At 45.1% G+C, this 18,724-nt stretch overlaps 2 protein-coding genes across 3 annotated transcripts in view; one reads left to right on the top strand and one right to left on the bottom strand.

The window, feature by feature from the left end:
• The window catches only part of LOC124556838 (constitutive coactivator of peroxisome proliferator-activated receptor gamma-like), a 721,776-nt gene that overhangs the window by 143,174 nt on the left and 559,878 nt on the right, over positions 1-18,724 (bottom strand). The window lies entirely within an intron of this gene.
• LOC124556839 (serine protease inhibitor 2-like) overlaps positions 1-18,724 on the top strand; it is a 32,001-nt gene that overhangs the window by 11,693 nt on the left and 1,584 nt on the right. Inside the window, exons 3-6 of the mRNA XM_047130856.1 lie at positions 2,081-2,291; positions 2,819-3,030; positions 3,133-3,318; positions 13,082-13,226. Coding sequence (XP_046986812.1) covers positions 2,081-2,291; positions 2,819-3,030; positions 3,133-3,318; positions 13,082-13,226 — 754 coding nt within the window. The remainder of the gene's footprint in view (positions 1-2,080; positions 2,292-2,818; positions 3,031-3,132; positions 3,319-13,081; positions 13,227-18,724) is intronic.

The raw sequence follows: 18,724 nt of genomic DNA, 5'->3' as shown, positions 1-18,724 counted from the left end.
TCATGCGGTCCCGGGTTCGATTCCCGGGCAGGTTGGGGATTTTGATCTGCCTGGCAACTGGGTGTCTTTTTCCCCATCATTTCATCATCATTCGCGACCGTGGCTAATTTGGACTGTGTAAAAATTGGGACTTCGCATGGGCGCTGATGACTGCGCAGCTGAGTGTCCCACCACCACCACCACCACCACCACCACCACGACCTGACGTGGTGGTATGGCATATCATGTCATTGAGTACGTAGCACGTTTGCCTCTAGTTCATAAAACTGGTAATTTGGACAGCAGGTGCTCTATCCGACGTTAATGCTAGTAGCTGTGCCTTATCCTAAAGGTCTTTGTGGCCACATGTCGCACATGATATCCTGCCTTGTCTCTCATCCACTGAAAATTTTTGATCATCGGTTGCCGAGGGAATGGGATGCTACCACACGCCAGCTGCTACTAATGAAGTCTGTTGTAGACTTCACACCATGGAATGATCTAACCATACCTGTATTTATCATCAAAACCTAGAATTGGTGCCATCTGAGTTATTAGAACCACTGTTGCTGCCTGGGGTGGTAGCTCTTTTTACTAAACCTCTCCCGTTGTATGCCCCAAATAACCTAAAAATTCATTGACAGCAGGCGTTGCCTGTAGGGGTAACAGCGACAGTTAAAATTTTTTTCAGGCCAGGCACAAAAATCACTCAATATTTTTACTGACTGGTTTCGATTCACTATCATGCTTGCTTGATAAAAGCTGCAAACAAGCGTCCTTTATGATATTTTGTTTATAGATGCACTGTAACTTCCATTCGCCTTCTCTTCTACAGGTTTTTAATGCTTGCCCATTTCATATCACTGCTTGGTAAGGAAAAGCTGTCACTCCAATGGTTGATTTGAACAGTACGGTGTACTACTAAACATGCTGCTGCAGGAGGTAGTAAAATATCTTATTCTGACCTTTGAACTAGCGTTCTCTGTCTGGAATCCGAAGTGTTGCCCAACTTCGCAACTTTCACATTAACAAATCATTGCCATAGCAACAAGAGGGGGTGTTCACTTTAAAGGAATATTTAATACAGAAGGCCCACAAGGCCACAAATAAGAATAAGAATATTCTCAATGATCAAACAAGCAACAGAAGACCAATATTCAAACTAATTCAGTCTACCATCTCTCTCTCTCTCTCTCTCTCTCTCTCTCTCTCTCTCTCTCTCTCTCTCTCTCTCTCCCTCCCTCCCTCCTACCACCTATCCCTCCTACCACGTATCCTTCCTCCATTACCACCCCAGCACTTCTAAATTCTCCCATGATGCCTGTCAGCTCTAAGGCATGTGACAAAGAGCAGGCAAGCATGTGCAGTTAACTGCAGTATAGATTATATGCAAAGAAATATTTATTGGAAGAAACTTATATTTTATGCATTTAGCACATACAGAATGAAAAGTGGCTGCATGAACAGGACACACAAATGAATGTAAGTACAAAACACAACCATATACTGTAAACAGAAATAGCTAGACTTAAAGAAACTGAAAAAGAACCCCTACAAATCTCGAGTAGAAATATGCATAATCAATTTTACGTCTACTATAGACAACTGAAGATACAAAACATCTATTGGTGCAATATATCTGGTACTCAAAAATAAATTTTTAGTTGCAAAAGATGTAAGTTTCTTCATCCTTCCGTTAAAACATAATTGAAGCTAGTAACTGACTGCAGTTGTTAACAGTATTCTTTCCCATCACAGATTATCGAAATAGTATTTGCAGGGTGATTTGCGATGCAGCTGCATGACATTCTTTATAATATGATCATATTACGTAATGTTTTCTGTTATTTGGATCTGCCGGTTTTGAGCTACAGAAAATTAGCTATAGCTCTGTAAAAATTAGATTGCTTGAAAAATGGTATATAACTGTTGGATTCTTTTCAGTGTCATCTGTACATAGTCTGATTTTCCATACACATCAAAAGTCGCCCTGCAAAAAACTAAAACATGATTTAGTAGTTACACAATTTATTACGAAGTCTTGGTAAAACTGTGTGACTAGGAATTAACCAGTTGTTCAGTCAGAAATTTCTATCCACAGGGAAGCAACCCGGATTATCTGTTCGACTTGGGAAACAAAGTATTTGCAGACGTCTCACTGACACTACGACCACGCTTTGTTACAATCCTGAGGGCGTTTTATAACAGTGATATTCAAAATGTCGACTTCAGAGATCCTAAAACTGTGCCCTTAATTAATGAGTGGGTAAAAAATGCTACACGTGGTCACATTGACTCAATAATGAATGAAGGTATGTATAGCTCAAACCATATTCTCTTTTTCTGTATGTCATTCGTGGAAACCACTCTCAAGAGCGAACTTACAGCAAATTTTTTTTTCACATTTAGTTTCCACTACTTACACACGCCTTTGCTTCGGTTATACACACATACTACAGGCAGTAATAAAATAAAGCTTTCTACGAAGATACTAATATTCAGCCGTTATATTCACTTTGTGAGGTCTCATCGCCATTTAATATATTGCTGTTAGAAAAGTAAACCTTGAATTTTTATTTTCTTTAGCAATTTGTCGCAGGTTGTCAACCTTTAAGCTTCTTCCTTTACCACTCTTGTCAGGACAAAATACCCATAAAACTTCAACTCTATATGGCAGGTTATCGTGTCAGTTATGACTGAAAGATACTAATTTATAATGTAGCTGCTATTATCTTCTAAATTTAAATACTTGGAAGGCAAAAAATTAAGTGAATTTAAAGTTTATCACAACAAGAAATTCTAATTAAAGTTGGTTATTAATGGAAGGTATTAATTACAGATGGTCTTTCGGACGCTGTCCTCCTGCTTGTGAACGCACTGTACTTCAAAGGCTCTTGGAAGTATCAGTTTCAGCCTCAGCTTACCTTCACCAGCAATTTCTACACAGGCAAAGGGAAAACTGTAGCCGCACAGTTCATGCGTCAGAGTGCAGAATTTTTCTACTTACACTCTAAAGAGATTAATGCAAGCATATTGCGATTACCCTATCTTGTAAGTTGCATATTATTAGCAATTCCCGAGTTATCTCTGTGACTGCGGTGTGAGGAATCTCTGCAAGTTCATTATAGTAAAACGTTGTACTCATTGTTACAGGGCAGGAAATTCTCAATGTTCATCGTCCTGCCGGACGACAGGGATGGTCTCGAAAACCTTCTGAGCACTGTAAATCCATTTGCTCTGCGAGAAGATCTCGGACTGCTCAGACCGACTGCAGTACACGTGGTGCTCCCAAAATTTACTTTCGAATTTTCTGTACTCCTGAACGATGTTCTGAAGGAGGTAAGTAGTTATGTAAAGGTAATTAAAACTAGACCACAGAGTAATCATCTCGGATATATTGTAGAACTATACTGACAGCTCATGTTGGTCTCGGTACGCTGCATTAAAATGCACAGCGCTAGCTGCTTGAATATCAACTTCGTTGTTGCTGAATTCAGAACTGGGACGTTCTTTTCCTCAGATGACTTTCCATTTGGTCGCCAGTTTGCGAGTTATTGAAATTGCATATTTGTTGGGTAAAAAAAAAAAAAACGCGTAACCTAATTTTTACGCAGTCTGTTTATGAAGGATCGCAAACAAATGTCACGTACATAACATTTTTGTTAGAACGTGGGTACCTGACCACATCACGGAAACGTCATTCGTGTCCAAACACTTTGGCGGTCACTTGAAACATATCTATCACTCTCCTTCACTTACTTCCTATCGTTGCAATTTCAAAAGCAGTACAGCATGTTGGAAGTTTGTGTCCAAGCTAATTTTCTGCAGTTAGCACACAAATCTTATCCATTGCTAACTATAATGTTTATGGACGTGATTCAAAGTAAGAACCCACAGCCAACAATTGTGTCCATTGTTTGGTGTGTTCTAGCTGCAACAAATATGTTTCCTCAGTGGAAACCTCATGTGCACATGTTTGTGAGTGTTCATTTTTTCACCATGCACGAGTTCTGTAACCAGCTGGGCATAACTAAAAAGTTTCAACAAGTGAATGGTTGAATACTATTATCGTTCTTTGCATGGTAATTATTGATCAGTTTGTTTATTATAACAGTGAACATTTCAAAATTGCCCATAAAAAGAAGCCAAGCGTAAAAAGTACATTTTCAAAACGAGTATATACATGTGTATAAATCTTGCATCTAAAATGATCAAAAATCACAACAGCATTAGAGCACAAAGAAAAGTTTCTTTCTGCCAGAAAAATTCAGATCTGAAAGGGTTAAGCTTTAGTGTGTAAAGTAATTTTTGTTTAGTGCATTTCAAACACAGTACTATAAATTAAAAAGTGTAATGTGGAGAAAATTTCAACTTTGTAAAGTATTTGATTCTGTTATTGTCTGGAAAGTCTGTCTTCGCAACCGAATCAGACTTCCAAATGTTTATTCACACGTCTCTCTTCACCTTCATTTTTAAAGCTGCTTGGTAGTTTGTGACGCATGACGTGACAGGATCTGTTGGGTAGCCGGAATAAAACTGGTCAGGAAATTGCGCCCCACTAGCTCAGTCTTAAAACGCAATAGCTTCTCACGCATAATCGCACCCTTTCCGAAAGTTCACTTACTTGGTATCTCAAGAAAAAACTAAGAACCCAAATGTCTCGACATTAAATTCAAAAAATACCAGCAGAACTGACCACGTGCAGGTTACATAAGTTTTACTTATGCAAAGCTGATAACTATTAAGAAATAACGCGGACTTACTTATAATGCTCCGATACGATGTTTTTATTTCGGACTAGCACTTGCACAGGCGTTACGATGTCGTCGGAGTTTTTGCAGGTCGTCACGTAAGTGTGCAATCGTGTTCGGAATCGTTTCGGATGGTTTTCTAATGGTTGTTTCGCTGTCTGGAGTAAAATTTCGCTTTATTTTGAACATTTGGTGCGCATGATGGTTACAACAGAAAACACATGCTACAGCTGAATTCAGTTTATAAGCAGCTTAAATACTTTACCTTATCTGTTGCAAATGTCACGAATGCAGCAGGCTACTGAGAAAGTATAAAAATAAAGGGAAATGAGGCTAAAATTCAGATTCCTAGCCGTTAAGATTGGCTTTCTAAATATAGAAACATCACGACTGATTAAGCGTATGAGGAAGACAGAAGTAAAAAAGGTGGTAATTATTAAGAGAAATTAGAACAAAATTTCCAATCGTAAGTGCCGATAATGCGGTTGGCAATAACATTGTAGTGTCTGTTCGCCTGACCGATTAAATATTACATGGAAAAGTGGAATCCATAAATGCGATGCAACAGGCATTTCAAAGCTCATTAGTTATCACCTTGAACTCTACCCGCATAAGGAAAAAAAAAACACCCTCCCCCTGCGGGTCTGGGGTAAGAATAGGCCCAAGGTATTCCTGCCTGTCGTAAGAGGCGACTAAAAGGAGTTCCAACCGTTTCGGCCTTTCATGTGATGGTCCCCCTTGGGGTTTGACCTTCATTTTTCAAAATTCTACAAAAGTACGAGCCTTTGGGGAAGGACGCCTTACGTGGTGTACCACTGGTCCTCAGTGCACTAAGTCCTTGGCACTCAGCATTGTACCGGCGTTGTAACCATACCCACTATTCCTCAAATTGGGCCTAAACGCCTGGGTTATACAAGTTACGCCCATAGTGCGTCCCCATCTGCACCTACGATCATGATGGACTTTCCATGGCACCAGAAATCCAGCACGGTAGCCAGCCCGTTGTGGTGGGGTCGTCATGTACCCTCTAGGTTGTAGCCCCCTGACAACACAGGGATCGTACTGCCGATACCTGAGCAGCAACCTCCCCACGTCGGCCAAGGAGTAGATGCCCGTCTCCTTGGGGCATCAGGACTCCCGGCAACAGTCATCCTGCCAGGTGGCCCTTGCTGAGGCTGGGTGGCGCCTGTGGGGAGAGCCCCTGGTCGGAGTGGGTGGTATCGGGGCGGGCATTTCGCAGATGAAACGTCAACACGTATCAGGTCGCTTTGCGGCCGAGTCTTTCAAATGGAAAGGTACTGCCTCTAGTTCTGGTTCTCCTGCCCTTTCCCCCTTGGCCACTCCCTGGGAGGAGGGACAGGCCCGCCGGCTTGGGGCGAAGTACTTCCCCCACTATTTGGTCTGTTCTCGAACCGATGGGGGGACGGTCGCCACCTCCAAGCCCATGTTCTTTGTTCAGCACATTGAGGACATCTTCGGGGAAATCGAGGCTCTCAGTAAGATGCGTTCGGGGTCCGTTCTTATAAAGACCACCTCCACCACACAGTCGGCGGCGCTCCAGGCGTGCGACCGCCTAGGGGATATCCCAGTGTCCATTGTCCCGCATCTGGCACTAAATAGGACGCAGGGGGTTATTTTTCATCGGGACCTCCTGCTGCAATCTGATGAGGAGCTCAGGGCCAACCTGGTGCGCCGAGGTGTGCATTTCGTCCGGCGAGTCCAACGCGGCCCCAAAGGCCGTCGCATCGACACCGGGGCCTTTATCCTCGCCTTCGAGGGGGACCTTCTCCCAGAGAAGGTAAAGGTGATGTGCTACCGGTGCGACGTGCAACCTTACGTCCCGCCTCCTGTGCGCTGTTTTCGGTGTTTGCGCTTTGGGCACATGTCGTCACGGTGTGAGGCTGAGCCCCTTTGTGGCGATTGTGGACGTCCTCTTCGTGAGGAACATACATGCACCCCACCACCTCGGTGCGTTAATTGTCCTGGCATCCACTCGCCTAGATCCTCAGACTGCCCCACATATCAGAAGGAGTAGAAGACACAAGAACTCAAAACTTTGGATCGTCTCTCATATTCTGAGGCCAGGAAGAAGTATGACCGCCTCCATCCTGTGCCGTTGACCACTTCGTTTGCCTCAGTTGTGTCCCCTCCTTCCGCGGTATCCTCACCCCTATCCTGTCCCCCCTCCACCTCCTCCCCACATCCGGGGTCTCTGCCTCCGCCTCTCAAATCCCTCCCTTCCAAATCCTCCTCCCCCGTGGCCCCCGCCCCCTCTGCCCCAGGGGCCACCCTTCCCCCCCCTCCTCCTCCTCCTCCTCCTCCTCCTCCTCCTCCTCCTCCTCCACCCCCCCCCCCCCCCCCGCCGCCTGAGAAGCGATCCTCTTCTCAGGCGTCCATCGGGGCAACGTTCCGGACCCCAGCTTCCGAGGTCCGGCGTTCCAAAACAGACCCCACGCGTGAGGAGGACCTCCTTCGGGTCCAGCCCACCACCCCTGTACCTCCTCGGACTTCCAAGAAGGCCCCCAAGAAGAAGTCTTTATCCCCCTCTCCACCCTGGCGCGTTTCGTCTGACGCTCCATCCGTGAGTCGCTGCTCCCGGCCGTCCTCAGTTTCGCCGGGATGCTCTGCTGCCAGGCGCTCAGCTGGCCTCTGGTCGGCAAATGATGATGCCCCTCCTACACCACCAGGGACAGCGGCCGCAGCTGGCGACGACTCGATGGAACAGGATCCGCCTCCCGCCGGTTGTAGCGTTGTTCCCTCGAAACCTGGCCCTCCGTGGCTGTCGAGGTGACCAGCTCTTCCCCCGTCTCGTTCCCCCTCCTTTTTGACTAGCGATGGCCTTGTTACATTGGAACATAAGAGGTATTCGATCTAATCGGGAGGAATTAAAACTGCTTCTCCGCCTGCACTGTCCACTCGTCCTTCGTCTCCAGGAAACCAAGTTGCGCCCGACTGACCGTATTGCCTTTACCCACTATACCTCGGAGCGGTATGACCTCACCCCTGTGGACGGTATCCCAGCTCATGGTGGGGTCATGTTGCTCGGTCGGGACGATGTCTATTACCATCCCATCCCATCCCATTGACCACCCCACTCCAAGCAATAGCTGTCCGTATTACTCTTTCTGCTTTTACTTTTTCAGTTTGTACCATCTACACTCCATCGTCATCCGCTGTTAGTCGGGCTGACATGATGCAACTGATTGTTCAGCTTCCCCCGCCGTTTTTATTGTTTGACGACTTCAATGCCCATCATCCCCTTTGGGGCTCTCCTGCATCCTGTCAAAGAGGCTCACTCTTGGCGGATGTCTTCAACCATCTCAATCTTGTCTGCCTCAATACTTGCGCCCCGACTTTCCTCTTGGACTCTACTCATACCTACTCCCACTTGGACCTCTCGATCTGTTCTACCACTCTTGCCCGTCAGTTAGAGTGGTATGTCCTTTCTGACACCTATTCGAGCGACCACTTCCCCTGTGTCGTTCGTCTCCTGCACCACATCCCATCCCCACGTCCTTCGAGCTGGAACATACTGAAAGCTGACTGGGGACTTTACTCCTCCCTGGCGACCTTTCCGGACCACGATTTTCTCAGTTGTGACAGTCAGGTCGAATACCTCACGGCTGTTATCATCAATGCTGCCGAACGTTCCATTCCTCGTACTACCTCTTCTTCACGTCGTGTTTCCGTCCCCTGGTGGAATGAGGCTTGTAGATACGCTATCCGTGCTCGACGACGTGCTTTACGCACCTTTCGCCGCCATCCTACGTTGGCGAATTGTATTGGATACAAACGACTCCGAGCGCAATGCCGTAGAGTCATCAAAGACAGCAAAAAAGCTTGTTGGGCCTCTTTCACTAGCTCCTTTAACAGTTTTACTCCCTCTTCTGTCGTATGGGGTGGCCTGCGCCGGCTGTCGGGCATTAAGGCCCACTCCTCGGTACCTGGCCTGACCTCAGGTAATGAGGTCCTCGTTGATCCTGTGGCTGTCTCCAACGCCTTTTGCCGGTTTTTCGCGGAGGTTTCAAGCTCCGCCCATTACCACCCTGCCTTCCTTCCCAGGAAAGAGGCAGAAGAGGCTCGGCGACCTTCCTTCCACTCGCTGAATCTGGAAACTTATAATGCCCCCTTTACTATGCGGGAACTCGAACGTGCGCTTGCACTGTCCCGGTCCTCTGCTCCAGGGCCAGATGCCATTCACGTTCAGATGCTGGCACACCTTTCTCCGGCGGGCAAAAGCTTCCTTCTTCGTACCTACAATCGCGTCTGGACCGAAGGTCAGGTCCCCATGCGTTGGCGTGACGCCGGTGTTGTTCCTATACCCAAACCCGGGAAGGATAGACACCTTCCTTGTAGATGCCGCCCCATTTCTCGTACAAGCTGCGTCTGTAAGGTGATGGAGCGCATGGTTCATGCTCGGTTAGTTTGGATTCTTGAATCTCGACGGCTACTTACCAGTCCAATGCGGCTTTCGTCGCCGCCGTTCCGCTGTTGACCACCTTGTGACCTTGTCGACATTCATCATGAACAACTTTTTGCGAAGGCGCCAAACGGTAGCCGTGTTCTTCGATTTGGAGAAGGCTCATGGTACCTGTTGGAGAGAAGGTATCCTCCGCACTATGCACAGGTGGGGCCTACGCGGTCGCCTGCCCCTTTTTATTGATTCCTTTTTAACGGATCGAAAGTTTAGGGTACGTGTGGGTTCCGTATTGTCCGACGTCTTCCTCCAGGAGAACGGAGTGCCTCAGGGCTCCGTCTTGAGTGTAGCCCTTTTTGCCATCGCGATCAATCCAATTATGGATTGCATTCCACCTAATGTCTCAGGCTCTCTTTGTCGATGACTTCGCGATCTACTGCAGTGCCCAGAGAACATGCCTCCTGGAGCGCTGCCTTCAGCGTTGTCTAGACAGCCTATACTCGTGGAGCGTGGCAAATGGCTTCCTGTTCTCTGAAGAGAAGACGGTTTGTATCAACTTTTGGCGATATAAAGCGTTCCTTCCGCCATCCTTACATCTCGGTCCCGTTGTTCTCCCATTCGTGGAAACAACTAAGTTTCTAGGGCTCACGTTGGACAGGAAACTGTGTTGGTCTCCGCATGTCTCTTATTTGGCGGCCCGTTGTACCCGTTCCCTTAATGTCCTCAGTTCTTAGTGGTTCATCTTGGGGAGCGGATCGCACTGTCCTGCTTCGCTTGTATCGGTCCATAGTCCGATCGAAGCTGGATTATGGGAGCTTCGTCTACTCGTCTGCTCGGCCATCCCTCTTACGCCGTCTCAACTCCATCCACCATCGGGGGTTACGTCTTGCGACCGGAGCCTTCTACACTAGTCCTGTCGCGAGTCTTTATGCTGAAGCTGCCGAATTACCATTGACCTACCGGCGCGACGTACTGCTGTGTCGGTATGCCTGCCGGCTGTTGTCTATGCCCGACCACCCCTCTTACCAGTCCTTCTTCGCCGATTCTCTCGACCGTCAGTATGGGTTGTATGTGTCTGCCCTGCTGCCCCCCCGGAGTCCGCTTCCGTCGCCTGCTTCGACAATTGGATTTTGCCCTCCCTACCACCTTCATAGGGGGTGAGAGCCCGACACCACCTTGGCTCCAGGCTCCGGTTCATATTTATCTCGACCTCAGCTCACTCCCGAAGGAGGGTACTCCGGCTGCAGTGTATTGCTCACGGTTTGTCGAACTTCGTGCTCGACTTGCCGGTCACACCTTTATTTACACCGATGGCTCCAAAACTGACGATGGTGTCGGCTGTGCCTTTGTCGTCGGGGCCGCCACCTTTAAATACCGGCTCCTCGACCAATGTTCCAGCTTTACGGCCGAGCTTTTTGCTCTCCATCAGGCCGTTCAGTATGCCCGCCGCCACCGCCATTTATCGTATGTACTCTGCTCTGACTCACTCAGTGCTCTTCAGAGCCTTGGAGCTCCCTATCTGGTCCATCCCTTAGTTCAACGGATACAGCAGTCCCTCCATTCTTTCGCTAATAATGGTTCTCCTGTCAGCTTTCTGTGGGTTCCCGGGCATGTAGGAGTGCCTGGGAATGAGGCTGCGGATGCTGCAGCCAAGGCTGCAGTCCTGCCTCGGCCAGCCTCCCATTGTGTCCCGTCATCTGACGTTCGTGGGGATGTTTCTAAGAGACTTGTGTCGTTGTGGTGGGATGCTTGGTCATCCCTCCAAGGAAACAAGCTCCGGGCAGTAAAACCGCTCCCAACTGCTTGGACAACCTCCTCCCGACCATCTCGGCGAGAGGAGGTCCTTCTGACCAGGTTGCGGATTGGGCATTGCCGGTTTAGCCACCGCTACCTGCTCTCCGGTGACCCAGCCCCGCAGTGCCCTTGTGGTCAGGCATTAACAGTGCGCCATGTTTTATTGTCGTGTCCCCGCTTTAGTCAATCTCGTGTTGTCCTGTCCCTGCCATCTACTTTACCGGATATTTTAGCTGATGACGCTCGAGCAGCTGCTCGTGTTCTGCGTTTTATAACTTTGACTGGCTTGTCCAAAGACATCTAACCTTTTTACTTATTTTATCTGCATCTTTGTTAGGTCTTTCTGGTGTCCCCCCCTCCCCTTGAGTTTTACTAGATTCCATGTGCTCTAACAACAGTGACTGGGCGCTAATGACCTCAGTAGTTGAGCGCCCTTAAACCCCACCAAAAAAAAATCCTTTACGGAAAATTAGTTCTACTGTCCAAAACAAAAACAGATTCAAACACTGTAAAAATGGGACTTCCTAAGACAGCACTTTGAGTTTTGCTGACCACTACGTTTCTAATAGCAGAATCTACTGCAAACAACGAATTACGTAGCGCAATAAATCAGTTCAGGTAAAGTCTCACGTCGCTTAATGCACAATATAAAGCGCAATATTTTGTTACTCATACTGAGCAAACCTTAAAACTAAGAGCAGGCGTTTAAGATATGTATGGTGCTTCATCGTAAAACAAAAACAAATGACAGATTCCAACCATTATACTCACTCAGTGACCTTTGCAACCACGAATGTTTAAACGGTGTGAAAGCGCTACTTACTAGTTATCGCATTATGTCGTGAAATTAGCCACACTGCGCTCGTTTCCCATTTTATAGGCTGAGGTAATTACATGACTATACTGGGGGGCGCAGGACGAAGGTTATGCAAAACGGGACCCGAAATCTGACAGGGCCTAAATAGAGCTTTGGCAATAGCACTGCAAATGAAGAGTTAAAGGATTTGCCAGTTTCAAACTTCATTACGATTTACTGTACTAATGACAGAACATGCAACCACCCAACTAACCAGAAGACTTAAATATTCAATCATCAATAAAGGAATGATGCATAGTTGAGATGTACAAAACAAGCTGGTGGAGAGTTATCGACTTCTCGGAGTGACGTGACTGATGGGGAGTGGAGCGATTCTATTGCTTTAGATTCACGCATTGTTTTTCACATCAGTGTTACGTGAACAGTTTCTTTCTCTTCCTCTTCCTCAACCCCCCAAAAATGTTTTCCGGCGAGGTCGGTTCATACACCCCCTTCCCCCGTCTATCAGACAGAATCGCACCTAGAATTCATGCATACATACTGCAACAAGAACAAATATAAGTTTTCTATTAGCTTCACAAATATAGACGGCCATAACTGAAACAGAACTGAGTGCTGCAGAAATTTTAAAACTGCCTCCCCGGTAGAGGTCAGTGAGCTGTCCCATACTAACGAGTACTATGCAACGAAGCTAATCATTCCTTTTCATCTAATGTGCCAACCCACATTCACAACCGAATGCCATGGGTAAAAAGGCACAGAACGTAATGTGTTCTTTGAAATAAACCAGGGACAATACTGAAAGTTGTGACCGAGCGACGTAGTGTAGTGGTTAGCACACTGGGCTTGCATTCGGGAGGTCGAAGCTTCGAATCCCCCCCCCCCCCCTCCCCCCGGCCAGCGTCCATATTTGTTTTCTGTGATTTCCGTAAACCATTCCATGCAATTAACGCGGTGGTTCCTTCCTAAAGGACACGACAAAGTTCCCTTCCCCATCCTCCTCCCTCCCTACTGATCTTCCGTGTGAAATTAAAAATATTGGCAAGTTTCTTAATTGGGCACTATAAAGTTCTATAAATTTTGGAAAGAAGTTGTACTTGGTCCTGGCAACAGTGTACTGCAATTCAAATTATATATCTACCATTACCTGCGTAATGAGAGGTCAGTGAAGTGAGGATGGTAAATATTTCTTGTTACAAAAACTTCACATTGTTACACATTAACAGGATATCGGCAAATTGACACTTTTTTGCAAAAAATAACTGAAATTTATAACAAGAGTTGACTGTATTGACAAATGCTATATATATCTTTCTGTTTCAGCTGGGAATAAAACAAATTTTCACTGACAAAGCTAATCTGCAGGGAATTGCAAGGAGTCGTTATGGAAAGCTGTCAGTCTCAAAGGTTTTACAGAAATCAGCTCTAGAAGTAAACGAAAAAGGAACTACAGCAGCAGCTGCTACAGGCAAGTTGTGCTAGTTTAGCCAATGTGCAAAAATGCGTTTAAAGTTTCTACTCCAGCATCTTTATATCCCAATATATTCTTGACTGCGAATATCGTTAATCGTAAGTTAACAAGAAAAACATCTTGGGTTTCCAAGACGAGTATTTGAATCAAGAATTAGTAAATTTTAAGTCCTCATTGTTGGAGGAACAATGTCGTTGACTGCAGTTCGTTTCTGGGAGTTATACAATTAAAAGTATAACAACCAGTTCTAGGTGCGTCTTATAAAAGTATTGAACTGAATTGTTACATCAAAGAAAGTAGGCCTAAGTACTAAAAGCACAATTAAGTTCACACTTAAATCACATCACATTAAACACTCTTGTGATGCACCCATTAGAAACAAACTACGTGATTACTGTTTACGTAAAATTCTTTATAGAGAATTTCACTGAAAAATTATTCGAAAAGGTAATTTCCCAGGTTTATTAATGGTTGTCGCACTTGATAATTAAAAACCCCATTTACAAGACATGAGTACGAATGCTGTCCATTAACGTTATTAATAAAGCTTAATCAGATTCTGGAAACAGCTGTCATTCAGGCTAGTAACAAAGCAAACTGTTACAGCCTATGCTTATTTTCTGAGAATTACATTGGAATACGTTCCTTCCTCCTCGCTTAGTCAACAGTAAAGGATCAGCAAATTGTTTGCCTTGTGTGCATCAGTAATTCACATTTTGAATCTCAGGAGTGTCTCAACCATATACACGGATCAGTAAGAGAACGAAGTCCACATCTTCGTGTACCTCGTCGTTCTAATTTTCGCCTACAGAGATGGCGGAGCATTAAGACACGAGACTCGTATATGGGAGGAAAGCAGTTTGTCGCCGTCTAGCCGTCCATATTAGTTTTCCATGATTTCCCTAAAACACTTAAGGCGAATGACGGAACAGTATTTCCAAAAGGTACGGCTGTCGTTGACTGTACTTCAAATCTTAACACCTCGTTCCCCCATGATTTTCATTACAGTCCCAAATCGAGGGTTTTAACAGTCTGCCGCCCTGGTTACTATAGAGGCCCAGAGTAATTTTATATTTTGTGCAGTACGGGAGATCTGTTTTTAATGTGATATTTTCTGACATTTTATGTGAGCACAACTACTCTGTAGCTGTCTTTACGCATGGGTCTAGACAGGGGGCCTCAGTTGGTTGCTGTATTGTTCTCCCAGATCATGTCCTCAAGGTCCGATTGCCTCAAGACTTCACTGTCTTCGACGCAGATCTACATGCGATCTTGTGGGCACTGAAGCAGATGAGACGTTCTTCCAGTGCTAAATTTGTTTAATCCGATTCTCTGAGTGCTCTTAACTCTCTACAAAGTTTCTACCCAGCACATAAAATACTCCCGAATATCCAGGATGTCCTCCAACTGCAAAGACTGGCGAAGATTGTGTCTTTCTGCTGGGTACCAGGGCACACGGACATTCGGGGGAACGAAAGGTCGGATCCTAGCAGTCAAGGTGGTGTCATGATCCTCAGTTGTTTTAGTGTGCCATCATCCTGCATGCTGTGGCCTTGCTGTTCACATCCAAGACTTGCTTCGATGGGAGGAGGAGTGGCTGAAAGTGACGGACAAGCTCCGTCTCGTTAAAGCCACAACGCGACGGTGGTGCCTGTGCTTTCTTTTACCTCATTTGTCGTTCTGTGTTTCAATCTCACATGTAACTTTTTCTCTGTTTTCGCGTATGTGATATAGTGATTTGTGCGGTCGATTCGAATGCATGAGTGTGGAACTATTTTCGAGGTTTCAGCCACATTCATTGGTTTAATGTGTGTAAAGGCGCTGGTAATCACGCTGTTGAGCGCCCATAAGACTCACTCTCTCTCTCTCTCTCTCTCTCTCTCTCTCTCTCTCTCTCTCTCTCTCTCTCTCGCGACTTTCATCCCCAATCTCAGACTTCACTGCTACCGTTGTTTCGATTTCTTCCTAAGCCTAAACTACGCAATATGCTACGTCACTTGTTTGTTGAGAGTTTAAACTTGATCATGATCTTAAGATTTTCCACGTCTCTCTTCAGTGTTTTGCAACACTCCTTTGTCCGTTTTCTGACACAGTATGTAGGATAGGACAAACAAGACTTGGGTGGTACAATTTTTAACTGCTGCATACAGATGTCAAACGGCGTTTCTAGTAGACCTTTTTTGGCATATGGTTTCAGGGTAGAAATTTTTTATATATAAATTCTTAAAGGCTGCAACATAAATTGTATGAATTTTCAACCGTGTGTCTACATCCAAATCAAAATCTAGATTCTGCAGACCACTGTAAAGTGCATGTCAAACAATCTATCCAATTCTACCACAGAAAAGTATTATTTATTTCCATTCCATCGACTTCTCGAATACTGGAAGAACATCTATAATGGCATTGTACGCGATGTATTCGGTCCAATTTTGTCTCCACGGGAACGACACATAGGGGTTGTATGTTTAAAGATTCTTCATCTGTTACTGGTTCTTCAAACTTGTAAGTAGTCTTTAGTGGGATAGTGGACACCTTTGTCATCTGCCATTTAAAGTTCACTGTGGGTTAAACCTGTCAAAATTTGTGCTGCCCTACTTAGTACAAGTTCATTGTCACCAGTTAATCCTATATTGTATGGGTCCCACAGGTGAACCAAATTATAGATTGAGTCGCACAAATGTTATCTAAGGAATGATGTTTATAGATTGAAGGCATTTTTCCAGTATTCCACCAATGAATTTAAATCTGTCACCTGAATTACCCACGACTGAGACTTGTCATTCCCTTGCATATATATATCCACGAACTGTTATATCCAGATATTTATATTAGTTGACTGATTCCATCTGCAATTAACTGATATTATAGTCAGTAGATACTACATACTGCGTTTTGTGAAACGCATAACTTGAAATTTCTGAATATTTATCATTACATGATTTCTGTTGTATGTCCTTTGCGTCTCCATTCCGTGCAATCGATTGCTTCCTTCTAAATGTTGCTGTATGTGCTGACGTCTATCACGTAATCACATCTGAAATCGCTTCCTCGGTCAACTCCTCTTTCCTTCCACTTAGAGCTCTGTCTTGTTACTTGACCACTTACCTACCTAACAACCACCAGCCTAGGAGCACCGATAAGCTAATTCTACAGAGCAGTCTACAGTAAACAGCAAAACTCTAAATAGCAGCGGGATACATCTGAACAACAGAACCTTTCATTAGAAGGCAAGGAGGACATTCCATAAAAAGTGGCCTTTCTGTATCTAGACTGAGTTAACACATGCAACAACCCTAAAATCAAGGAAGCAAGTAAGGAATTGTGTGATATTTCCTAAACGACCACTGTTCAACAAGGGCAGCAGCTCCTTAAATGCGAAATGTATGGGGAATTCTCTGATGTAGCTCAAAAACGTAATTACGTTGGCTCAAACAAAATTATGGTCTCCTGCCTGGGTATTATGAGTATTAAAACCAAGGAATTGTGTAATGGAATAAGAAACATTAAAACATAACTGCCAAATCGTCAAATTTGGAGTACGTGTTGCAGGCTTCCTCTGCCTAAGTGTGTCCACAGCTACCAAACGCCCTGTCAGAGTTCGGCTACACAATACTTGCATGTAAAGCTATATGGGGAAAGACAGTGATCACACAGTAAGGAACAGAAACTGCAAAATATTTCACGAAGAAATGAAAGTTCAAAATATAAATTATCGGCCAAATGTTTCACGCTGAACTGAAAACTTGCTAGAAAAGTCAATGCAGCCACCAACATCTACAGAATTCTTCGGCTCTGTGTTTAATACGCCTGTCATCAGTCGACATTGTCTACCCAGACGAGGAAGCATAAATACGTTCTCTTGTAAGTGCAGCTGCAAAACAGCCGTTACTTCCATACCTATATCAAGATCAGCCACACGAAGTACCAAGAGCACAAAATACTGACGTCTCATCACAAGAAAAAATGCAGCAGGCAGTGTACCAAAACGCCCATAATGGCCAACTTTACCACTAACAGCCAAACGTCAAGCGAACAAACAGAGAATGGCAAGTCGTACTGAGATTCTCACGAAAAGCTTTCATCCAGTCACCATATACGTGCCATAAAGTGTAAGTCTGTTGCCTATACCTGCCCTCCTAATGGTACTGTAAACTCTGATTCACAAAGAACTTTTAGCAGAGTTTCCGCTCTGTTGTTGGTTAGTGAGCTTTATTGTAGACCCTTTTATGGGGGTCTGTTACCATCTGAGAGCCTAGCATGTTCAGAAGCTCGTCTTCTGAAAGGAGTACAACGTTCATTTCAGCACACTTACAGATTTCTTCTCCACCATAGATGTGTTTGCTTTTTGTTGCTCGTAGGCAGCTCAGGAGAAAAGGTCTAAGACTTCACTCCAGTGGGAACTTCATCTTCATACATCTGACAGACAAGCAGTGCACCAAAGTGGATACCAAGACTGACTAGACATTGTTTAGGCAACTGGCTGTTTTTGAACACAGTGTCACATTACGAAAGTGATTCATCAGTCTGACTAATCAAAGATCTTCGGAGGAGGGAAGTACAACTCTGCAATAAGGGTCAGTTTGAGCGGCTCTGATCAGGTTCAGATAGTGACCAAATACACTTATCACTGCTGTATTATTTAGGTCAAGAATTCCTGAACTCTCATCAGTCCATCTCGGCTCAAGTATAGGCAACAAGAAGAAAGATTTCTGGAAAATATAAAAGGCCAGCTATAGCACCTACACTGAAGGGTGTCTCCAACCACCAGCCAGTAACATCGACCAGACAATAGCCCAGCGTTTCGCCATTATTGTCACCACTGCTGCTGCTGCTGCTGACGTGGACCTGGCATCGCGTTGTCACCATATGATCATGGAAACGATTCAGTTGAACAGGGCCCCCTTCTCCATGTGAGAGCGGCATTTGGCACCAAGGCTCCTGATACTGACTCCAGTCACAACAGAATCGAGAGCACTATGCTTCAGCAACATAGAAATCAAAGGAAATAACTACAGAACATTTAATGAAATACGGCACAGGAAAATTTTCCGAATCAGACAGGCAGTTTCGGTCTCCCATCAAAGCGGAAAAAGACTTAACTTACCCAGTAGCTAGCGAAGCACTGCGTTAACTAGCTATGTAGGAAAAATCTTAGCATATGGCCTGGTCTGGATCAGACAACACAGCTTCTTAGCCGATCTATGTGGGTTCAGGAGATATCGACTGACCGTTGACAACCTTGCCTGCCGGAGGTAGCTACACAAACCTTACTACTGTGATAGCGGCCAATAGTTATATTTTTCGACACAAAGGGCATATGATACTACTTGGCATATTATTTTCGGACGCGATCATCAATGGGGCTTCTGTAGTCATTTTCCTAGGCTTTCGTAGTCCTTTGTAACCAACTAAAAAGAGGCTACCGAGTTGGGGTTTCGTCTGCAAATTAATTTACCTGCCAGAAAATAACGCGGAAAGTTGTTTCAAATGTG

Source organism: Schistocerca americana, chromosome X (genome assembly GCF_021461395.2).
Source record: "Schistocerca americana isolate TAMUIC-IGC-003095 chromosome X, iqSchAmer2.1, whole genome shotgun sequence".
In the NCBI taxonomy this organism is placed as follows: Eukaryota; Metazoa; Arthropoda; class Insecta; order Orthoptera; family Acrididae; genus Schistocerca; species Schistocerca americana.
This window is presented reverse-complemented; position numbering and strand designations above follow the sequence as displayed.